Source organism: Nelusetta ayraudi, unplaced genomic scaffold, assembly GCF_046127955.1.
Source record: "Nelusetta ayraudi isolate G7.1 ecotype Tasmania unplaced genomic scaffold, CSIRO-AGI_Nayr_v1 ptg000007l, whole genome shotgun sequence".
Lineage (NCBI taxonomy): Eukaryota > Metazoa > Chordata > Actinopteri > Tetraodontiformes > Monacanthidae > Nelusetta > Nelusetta ayraudi.
Window position 1 is genome coordinate 4,515,001 of NW_027466057.1, and position 10,607 is coordinate 4,525,607.

Sequence of the window (10,607 nt, forward strand, 5' to 3'; positions counted from 1 at the left end):
CATACATACTGGCATCTGTTGCCCAGTGGGGCAGGGCTGAGTCATGTGATTACAGTTCAGCCCCCACCCCCCCCTCACCACCACCACCCCACCCCACCCCCCCGCTCGCCTTGTGTAACCTCCGCCTGTTGGTTGGCATCTAAAAAGCCTCCCCCACCCTTCAGCCTCCTTCTCTCATAAATACGAGATGTGCTGCAGCTGGGCGACGCCGTCCTGAGGTCCTGGGTTGAGGTTTTATACCAGAGGGAGTCTATTAGCTGCCAGGAGTCCCCCCCCCCCCCCCCCACCTTCCCGACCGGCTCTATAGACCTCATCAGGGTTCGTCATAACGGCCCCAAGCTGTGCCCTGCCCTCCTCTCCGCATCAGTCCGTGTCAATAGAAGCGGCGTTTCGAAAGCTGCCACTAAGCTGTTTGCCTGCTGCCCAGCACGAGCATCTTTTTATTATTAAGATTTTTCTCTGTCTTTTTTTTTTTTTTTTTTTGCCCTCAACGTGAGGAAGAGCGCTGAGCTGTTATGAGTCGCTGTTGCATGTGACTTCTTGTTACGTATTCTGTTACGTCTCTCGTCTATCACCGGGCTTTGGCTCCCCCGTGTGGCAGTTCCACGACCTGCAGCAGGGGGAGAAATGGAAGCGATAGAAGAACAGCTTGGTTTTATTTATTTATTTATTTATTTATTTATATTCTAAATGTCTTGTCGCCTTTGTGTGACCACCTCATAGCATGGACAATGGCCAGCTAACTGGACCTCAGTGAAGCTTTATTCCAACTGCACAGTGGAAGAAACGCATGCAGTTTTGGAGCCGACTGATTAGTTGATCCGGGCTCTGGTGACAGGTTTGTCTGGGAATGACGACACAGCGATGACACGAGCGCAGTTTTCAGCCGAGCCCCTCGCTGTTGCGGGTGTGCGAGGCTGCCAGATTAGTCCACCAGGTGGCGTTCTTCCCTGCGATGAACCTCTGCACGTGTTCATCAGGAATAAAGCGGCTCCTCCTCCTCCTCCTCCTCTGTCTGTCCCCAGGTGGTGGGGATTTTCGCCGGCTTCGGGCTCCTCCTGCTGGTCGCCTCCCCCTTCCTCCTGCTGGCCACGCCCATCGTGCTGTGCTGCAAGTGCAAGTGCAGCAAAGGCGACGACGACCCGTTGCCGACCTAAGAGACGCCGCCGGGAGGTGGAGCGGCGCGCCGCTTCGAGGATGGGCCATCTTCTCCTTTTGCTTTCCGTCTCCGGTTTTCTTTTTTCCTTTTTCTTTTTCAACTCCCGTCTTCACGTCGTCCTCCGCCCCCCGCCAGCTTTGAGCGCTTTGTTTGTTTTTGGGGCTGAGCGTGCGCCGGCCCCGCCCACTTCTTTGGGATCCATCGCTCTGCATGTGAGAGAGAGAGAGAGAGAGAAGCACAGGGGGTCCGAGGAGGTCACGTGGGGCCGCCGCGCCCCACTTTCAGTCAGGAGACGTGATTGGGGAAGGTGCGTACTGGAGGGACACTGGGCGGTCCCGGCGGCGGCGAGAACACGTAGCAGCGGGCCGCCAGCGAGGAGGAAGCCGAGGCGCCGGGCGGTTCGGTGCTCTTGCACGGACAAAGTGTTGCAGGAGCCGCTCTCTGCAGGACTGACTGCTAAACCCTTTGTTTGTGAGTTTTCTGTGCAGCCATCGCACGCACGCACACACACACGCACACACACAGAAGCGATGTAGCTCTACACACTCGGTCCGTAGCATTCGAGTGGCGCCGCACACACCTGGCGTCCACGCGAGGACTGCGGGCAGAGACGCGAGGCTCGATGTACAGCACGTCCTCTTGATGATGTCACTGTTTTATAACCCGTCGCTTTTCATAGAGCCGTGTACAGTTCAAGTGGCGTCCACGTGTTGTGCTATTGAGTGTTTTTCAAAGTGTAAAGGTAAACCCATTAAAGGGGACCGCCACTCAAACCCCAAACGCGTCTCTCTCCAGTCGGACACAGGGGGCTCGTGTTACTGGACGTGGAGCTCCTGCCGAATGGCGAGCTGCTCCGTTACTCGGCTAGCTTGCATCCCGAGCGTCGTCCTTAAAAGGAAGAGCTTAACCAAAACCAATCTTACTGTTCACCCCAGAGTCGGCGGAAACCCGTTGTGGCCGAGGACTCGGACGTAATTCAAAAAAAACACGAGCGATCCAACATATCATGGGTGGAATTCTGTTGTCTGTGAAACTCTGGAATGGTTACGTGGGTTTGAAAGTGGGGAAACAGGAGACGGGTGACGCTTCAATTTTCAGATAATTGTCCCTTTAAGCTTCGTGCGCGTGTTAAAAAATAATCACAGATTTTTATTCTCCGGAGCCGTCCGACCGACGGTCCCGAACTTGAGTGGTGCTCCCCTTTAAGCGAGGAATTCATGTGAAGCCTACGAGGACCTTCTATCCACGTGTCGTGGAGACGTCTGTGATACCACAGCGAACTCGATGTCAACTCCTGTAACTCTGCGTTCCCAGGTGTAGGGGTTTAGCCAAAAAAAAACACACAAATGAATAGCCTTAAATTGAAAACAGCCAAATTTAGGCACCTTCCTTCCCCTGTGCATTAATAGTGGTAACACACACACACACACAAAAGTTCCAATCTAATTAATCCCAGGGACAGCATGTTTCTCATTTCCAAAGCTTGCAGACGGTCGGTCAGTCAGTCAGTGAAGCCCTTTACATTCACAGGATTCTAATGATGTCGTCCATCTTTTTTAGAACAAAGAAAAGAAAAAAAAGATATACAATCTCAGATGTTGTGTATAACATACACGGTCTGCATTTTCCAAGCCTTTCTGAAGCGGGGGGAGCTGATTAGCATCGACGCGACCCTCATTAAAAATTTAATTGAAAAGCTAAGAGTGCACCCCACTTGTCCAAAACACAAACTTGCATACGTTAGTGGTCCCAACCGTCCACATCGTGTTGTGCTGGTGGTCAAGCAGCTATATTCCTTGAATGGGTGTTTGCAGAGCCTACGGAATAAATAATGAGAAGAATGTTTTTAGGCACATGATTACGATGCTGCTCTAAACTATATCACTTTATCTATGCAAGTTTGTACATTTACCATTCTTACCAGGCTCCCTATTGGTTACGGTTTAGGCTACAGGTTGTTAGTAAGCATGTGTGTCGTCTTCAATTTTGTTGGGAAATGTTTGGGAACGAAACACTTCTTTTTTCGGGCTTATGAAAAATGTGCTGGGTTTAAAAAAAAAATATATATATATATATATATATTATTTAAAAAAAAAAAGGGTCCAGTGTGTAATGATTAGCAACACCGAGCAATAAAAAGTCCATTGCAAACAATGCAAATGCCAAGCGTTGTGTTCTGATCTCATACCTCATCTCTTCTTGTACAAGCTGTGATTACGACGAGGTTCGTTTTCTGCACAATATGGCCAACTCTTCACAAGTGGACCCGCTGTTTAGGACAATATACATTCCTATTAGCGAATGAAAACAGCAGTTGATGTTTTGTTTTTTAAGAATGAATTACAAAAATCCTAAAAATGTTTTTCGATGCAATTGTGTTTAAATGTTTAACGTAATTCAACCCCTTCAAACGTTACACACTGGGCCTTCAATCTACAAATAAATAAACTGAATAGTAATTCAACACCGGGACTGAATCCCAAAAAATACCAGTTGCCGTGTAAAAAGGGAGAGGAAAGAAACTACGTAAAAAAAAAATATATATATATAAATTCCAGTCAATCTTTGCAAAGTTGTCGGTTCAAGTTCATCCATTTAGCGTGAACTGTCTGTTTCTGCCATCTCTCTGTGTTTTAAGTAAGCCATTGAATTACCGCGTACCTTTCTTGCCTTCTCTGCTGGTGTAACCGGCAGCTCATGTAGCGTCCCATCCAAAACCGTTGGCTGCAGTCTGCGCGGAGTAAAACCCGATCGCTTGTTTAACAACAGTAGCTAACTCAAGCTAGAACTAGTAGCTCTGCGGCTCACTCCCATTCCCACCAACGTTCCCTCGTCTGCTCTGCGTTTATGAATAAAATCGCCTTACATTCGGATAGCATCCCTATACTTCCCGTGTTGCAGAATGAGCATGGTTATTATCTGACATCCGATCTGGTGCAAATTATCCTTAAAAGAAAACCGTGAAAACCCGGAAGCTTTTGCAGCCCCTCCCCCTCATGACATTTGTGCCAATCAGATTTGTCGGGCAGTTGAAAGAGCCAGAGCTGCGAGTCTGTCTGTTGTGTGTGCAATGACCGTGTGTTTGTAATGCAACAACGGTTTACAGGGTGGAGAAGAAAGAAAACAAAACAACTCTATATATATAAATAGATTTTAAAGTTTCTTTGTGCAACTGCCACACTGTACAGTACATGGCTACTTCTCGATATATATGTGATTAATGTGTGTTTGCTACATGGCCCATGGTGGTAAAATGTTGAGAAGACAGTCAGCAGATACGAGCCCCCCCTTTTTTTTTTTTTTTTAAATGTCAGATTTTCTTCAGAGTTTTATATTTTACATCTTGGTCACCAAAGACGCAGCCTCACTTGGCGACTTGTGCAACAGTAAAAGTGATTGCTATTGCCGTATTGCCATTAGGATAACACAGACCGGGTGTCCATTGGCAGTCTGAAACCTGGCCGGAGGTGTCGTCACGAGAGGCATGCCCGTCATGACGCCAGAGGCATAGCTCTCAAAGTGCCCTTTGTGACATCACAAAGGATCACAGATTTTTTTTACCGCTCTTGCTGAAAAGGGGAGCAAGTGAAATATTAGCATCGCTGGTACCGTGTTTGTTGGAATACACTGGCAAAAGTGATTTTTTTTTTTTTTTCTTCTGCGTGAAACGGCACCGTTCCACAGTTTTCTATTTCTGTTAGCCGAGACGAGAATCCAACACGACGTCGCCCGTTTTAATTTCTCTCATTTCCATTGCCGACAGGTCGGACTCTGTATATTATGCAACCGGCACAAAGGGGTCGTAATAACAGCCAAGTCTTTACACTCACCGCTGACTCACGTTGCAGTTGTTGTGTTTTCCTCCCACCTGTTTGGCGAGCCACTGAACGCCATTACATCAGCTGTATGAATACAAGACAATGAGATCCACACGAAGGGCTTTATAGCAACACCTTATTTTTATTTTATTTTTTTAGTGCTAGTTTTTTTTTTTTGTTTGTTTGTTTTTACAGAATTATTGAGTTTGGGAACAACAGCGTTGACTTTGTTTTTGTTTAAAGTTGCATGTTTTTCCCTCCTGAGTTCTACTCGTTGAAATATTTCAATATTGTAGCCTTTAAAAAAAAACTTTCTTGGAAACTGTAGCGTTTTCACTTTGGAACACCGTCATTGCATTTGGATTACTTTCCACCTTTTGTTACACGTTTAACGTTCAGCCATACGATGTACAATGTCATTCAGCAAATGGTCAACATGTTATTTTTCTCATGTACATAAATATATATGTATATATATATACAATCTGCCTGTATTATGTCACTATCATTTATATTGGCTTTTCTTTCTTTTTTTTTTCAACTAAATGCGAGCGATTTCAGGAATATGTCTGTCCATTTCTTTTGTGAAAGTGGAAGATGTAATTAACAGTTGATTGACTTGGACACTTAAAAAAAACAAACATTGACATTGTACAGTGACATATTTGGATCGGTTCTGTAAAATCTTATCGGTATCACAGTATAAAGTCTAAAGTTCCACCAACACTGTGACAACAGGTATTAAAGGTTGTTTTTGTGAATCTTCTCATTTGTTTACTCACTCATTCGTTCATACCACTTAAGATAGCGCCAGCCGTCAATGACCCCGACGTGGGAGAAGATTGATCTACTGTTGTAGCCTAACATGAAACGAGGTGAAAGAAGACAAACTCTCAAATGTCGGTTATATCCTTCAAAAAAGTCACACAGTGTTGTTGTCTTGTTTGATTTGGGGTTTTTTTCTTTCACTTTTTTTTGAGAACACTGACCGTTTAGGTCAAATTCTTCATCTTGCCTGAAATGTTTGCCCATCTGTCCTCAACCTATGTATATTGGGCCCAGAGTTCTTTACCTTGACATAGGGTGGTTAGGATTGGTGCAACTACCGCTGGCCAGTCAGGAGGTCCACGCTTCTTACTGACGTCAATAAGGTGCCTTTAATAAACAGCTCAATGATGCGCCCACCATTGAACACCGGGGAAACTAGAACACAAAAATAAAGGTTTCAATGAGTACTTTGTAAAACAATACAATTCATACATACATTAACAGTGATAAATAGCTACTTTTGATTTTTATTATTTATTTATGTTTTAAAGTTTTAAATTCGCATAAAATCCATCAATAAAAATAAACATTGTCAAAACTCTTCAAATAAAGAAAACTGAAGCTAATCGCAAATCAACGTTCACGTAGCTCAGGTGTGCAGGTGACAACCGGCGCTACGGCAGTGTGACGCTACAAACACAGCAAACACGAGTGCACATCGTCATATAAAAAGAATGTTAAAATTCACTCGTTGTTGAACAACAAAGAGAGGTCACTTGGGAACGAGGTTAATATATGTACCGTGTGCGCCCTTGAACAGTAGCCGTCTGGAAACTTTGCTCTGCGCCGTCCGTTCTTCTTCGCTGTCTCTCTCGCGCTGCCTCTACTCTGTTCAAGTGTTTGGCGCTCTACACTGTTTCCGCCTAGTGGACATCGGCATCCGGGTGTGAAAATAAAAGTCACCAGAAAAACATAAATTCAATAGGATTAGGCTTTATTTCCCCCCGATTTTCGGACATGTTGAGACTTTGTTGTCTGTTCCCCTTTCCCCCCCATTCCTGGTTAAACCACTGACAGGCATGTGATATTTTGCATGACTTGTGAAACTTTCGTAAACTCTCATAAAACAGTCATTCTTACGGGGAAAAGACAACAGTGTAAAGGTTTTTTTTTTGTTTTTTTTTTTTTTTTTTTTCTATTTTGGGACATTGTTTCAAGAATTTCAAGTCCAACAATTACTTTTTTTTTTTTTTTTTGGCCGGTTGATGATCATTTTTTCTGATTTTCAGACCAGGGCTCGAATAAACAAACAAACAAAACAAAAACAGGCAAACCTCAATATTGACACCTTTGTCTCCGTAAGAATGCCAGTTGATTTTGTTTTACTGTCTCATGCGTGGCAGACGGACAGGTTTACAAACACAAAGACAGAAGGGATCGAAGAGATGATCGGGATAACCACCACACAGACAACATTCCGCCTTCGTGAGTAGCTTTTTTTTTTGAAGGAGAAATTAACCGCCTTTTCCCCTACTTACCCCATTCTGCCACCAGGTGGAGTAGCAACACAGTCACCGTCAAGGACAGACCCTGATGGTGATACAGTTCGTATTAGAACCCTTCATAAAGTGGGTTTTAAACAAATACTTTGATTTATGAAGATCACACATAACGAAACCTTGAAAAATAAATATTGCGGATTAGGAGTGATGGCCACCAACACCTAATACTCCACCAGGTGATGGAGCTTAGATCTGCTTTCAGAGCCATGACATCAAAACTAGCCTCAACAATCAGATAATCAATAATCCGGCCCAGTTACAAGAACAAATATCTGCATTGTTCTACGCACCAGAACTTAAGCTTCTATCACTGACAGAGCGTCGATGCACAGTTTCAGAGCGGTCCCATGAAGAGTGCTGTGGTCGCCGCCGCCTCACATTGTCAGCGATCAGAATAACCTGTTCAAAATATGGCACCCTTCAAAAATATTTCCAACTATTTAGGAAGTGCATGGGACACAGAGAGTGGCAGTACATCAGTCTGTGGAAAATTAGAAGCACTCATAGGAAACTCCCTTCGTTTGATTTCCAACCACTCGACCTCAAGATTCTTCTGAAAACATCCTGTTGTATCAGCAATTCAGTGACATCCAAAAAGCTAGAAAGTCGTGTCAGCATAGCGCGAGACTTGTGAAAAACACAACCGAAGGCACCGGGCGCTCTTGTCATAACACACCAAACATAGCAAAGGGGGCCAAAAAAACAAAAAACAAAACAAAACAAAAACGCCTTGGCTTATTTTTGTCTTTTATTGCTTTACATAAGAATATATACACAAAGAACACTTCATAAGAAAGAGTTTATGAAACTCGCAGCACTCCGTCTGTAGAAATAACACTATCCCTACAAACACTTCCAAATAACTCTATTATAGAGTTCTGATTATAGCTACAAAAAAAAAAGAAAAAACTCTCCAAACTCCTATAAAAAAAAAAAACAACCAAAAAAAACATCCCAAGTGATTCACACCTTTCATACACACAGCAGATATGTACACAGTCGTCTCCTGGTCTTTGCCAATCAGATTAGGGGCTATAATGCAGGGATAATGATGTGAGACGTGTTGCATATAAGTCTGTGAAGTAAAGTCGACGCATAGTTCAATTTTTTCAGAGGGAAGCAAACGAAACAAAAGTGGAGGGGACGAAGGCTCCGCGTCGAGGGCATCCCAGCTCTGCGGACGACGTGTGAAGCGGTTCACTCTCCACTCCTGGATTCTCTTTTTTTGCTTTTTGCTTTGGTGTGTTGATTTGTCAGTCCAAGAAGGCCAAAGAATGAGTCACTGCTTTTCTCGCTCGGCCATCCAGGCAGCAGTCCACCTCTTTTCTTCTCCACTTCTCTTTGCGTCTCCGAAAAAAAAACCCTCCAACTCCTCCTCCTCCTCCAAATACCTATCCCACCCTGTTTTTTTTCCTCCTTCTTCTTTCTTTCTTTCCTTCTTTCTTTTTCTGGCCCTCTTGTCCTCTTGCCCGGAGTGAAGTGGAGACATGTGTTTCCTTGCACCTGCACACAGAGAAAAGGGGAAGAAAAGTGAAGTCAGATCTCTCCCTCTCCCTCTCGCCCTCCCCTCTCCTCCTCTTCCCTCCCCGCAGAGGAGAGCAGACAGACTGGCGCCGAGCATGGAACTTTCATTAACCCCAGGCAGATAGCAATGAATCCGCTACACACAGTCGCCGGCCTGTCTAATTGAGCAGCCGTGGTGAATGTGGGTGGCAGCGGGGGGACTTTCACCAACATGCGCATCAATGCTAACATTATTATACCCGGTTTTATTTTTTTAATTTTTACTAAATAAATAAACAGGGATCACAAGGAGGGATTTTTAGGAGGGTGGGGAGGGGAAGAGGAGGAGGGAGGTACAACGTTAGTGGGTATCCCTGCTGGATAGGATGTCTCTACAGGCATTTCACCAAGACGGTTTATGAGTCAACAATCAATACTCACCACTAGCATATCATCCTAATGGCACAGCCGGCCGTCTTCTTTAGAGAAATTGCGAGTGATATCCGCAGTCTGGATGACAAAACAGAGGACAGACTGTTAAAACAAGAAGTCCCATCATACAGGGGGGGGGGGGGGGGGGGAGAAAAAGAAAATACGCAGGCTGGTCTGCTGATGACCAAGGCAAGGCTGATCAGTTGTGCAATCGCACAGTGGAAAAACAACAACAGCAGCAACAACAACAACAACAACAACAACAAAATGATGAGGGACGTGAACTTTGCCACAACCTTGATTTCAAATTCGTCGCCGTGTGTTGCTTAAAGGTTGCACGTTTCTCACCACCACCACCACCACCCTCCTCCACCAACACCACCACCACCACCGAGCACCTCCAGCCCGCTCACCTTGATGGACAGGAGCACCTTCGGCGCTCCGCCGGCGGAGACGGCTCCGTCTCCTTCCTCCTCGTCCGCCTCCAGCGCGATCTGCAGGTCGAAGATGTAGTCGATGACGTGCTGCAGGATCTCCACCTGGCTCACCGACTCGTTCCGCGGGATGCTGGGCACGAGCTCCTTCAGCTTGGAGTAGCAGTCGTTCATGTCGCACAGCGCGCTCACCGACTCCTCCAGACACGCGTGCTTATTCCGGCTGATGCCGAGACTCTGCTCCGAGATGCAGCACACGGCCTTGTAGCAGCAGCTTCTCACCGAGCGGACGGGACTGATGGCTTTCATGGTTTGGTGATTAAAAGAGCGAGGTGGGCGGTAGCAGCAGCAGCGGCGGCGGCGGCGGCAGCGGTAGCAAAGCAGTAAAAGGCTTCGGCTACGTTTCGTCAAAAGTTGTCCTTAATGTTCCTCGTCTCGGGTCGGTTTCCTGGCTCGAGGTCCTCAGACGCGACAGACAGTGCACCGTCAGTCGCCTAAAGTCAGCTTTTAATACGTCGCACGCAGCGCTCACGCCCGCTTTCCTCGCACGGCGCTCCCATTGGCCGGTTCGCAGAGCAGCCTCGACTCTCATTGGCCGATGCGGCCGGGGGTAAAGAAAGTTGGAAAGGAATGAGGAAATCGGGGCAGAGGGATGCCTGGAGGGGATTGTCAGTCAATTAATTCCTCCTCTCAGGTGGTGCATTTATTGGAAACTGGGAGCGAGGCGTCCGTGGAGTGTTTACGACAGATATGTGACTTTAAAGCCGACAAGCAGAGTCATTTACAGGCTCTTCACTCCTCAAGTCAAGTGGCAAAGCACTTCAAAAAAATAAAAAATCTAACTCAATTGTCATTTGTGAAACTTCAACCGTCATCGTGCCTCATATTTTGATTTGTACGTTGTGATCATTGTCAGGTTTTATAGGTAGTG

At 45.8% G+C, this 10,607-nt stretch overlaps 2 protein-coding genes across 2 annotated transcripts in view; one reads left to right on the top strand and one right to left on the bottom strand.

Moving 5' to 3' along the window:
• Nucleotides 1-5,742, top strand: part of rnf144aa (ring finger protein 144aa) — a 25,094-nt gene extending 19,352 nt beyond the window's left edge. Inside the window, 1 exon segment of the mRNA XM_076018013.1 lies at nucleotides 1,026-5,742. Within this exon segment, the coding sequence (XP_075874128.1) occupies nucleotides 1,026-1,157 (132 nt within the window). The 3' untranslated portion in view covers nucleotides 1,158-5,742.
• A 2,295-nt stretch (nucleotides 5,743-8,037) lies between these two features.
• On the bottom strand, nucleotides 8,038-10,366 carry id3 (inhibitor of DNA binding 3). Its single transcript, XM_076018012.1, has 3 exons — nucleotides 9,656-10,366; nucleotides 9,252-9,320; nucleotides 8,038-8,810 (listed from the first exon to the last, which is right to left on the bottom strand). Exons 1-2 carry the CDS (start codon nucleotides 9,983-9,985, stop codon nucleotides 9,267-9,269), a joined length of 384 nt encoding a protein of 127 aa, XP_075874127.1. The 5' UTR covers nucleotides 9,986-10,366; the 3' UTR covers nucleotides 8,038-8,810; nucleotides 9,252-9,266.
• Between the last annotated feature and the right edge of the window lie 241 nt (nucleotides 10,367-10,607).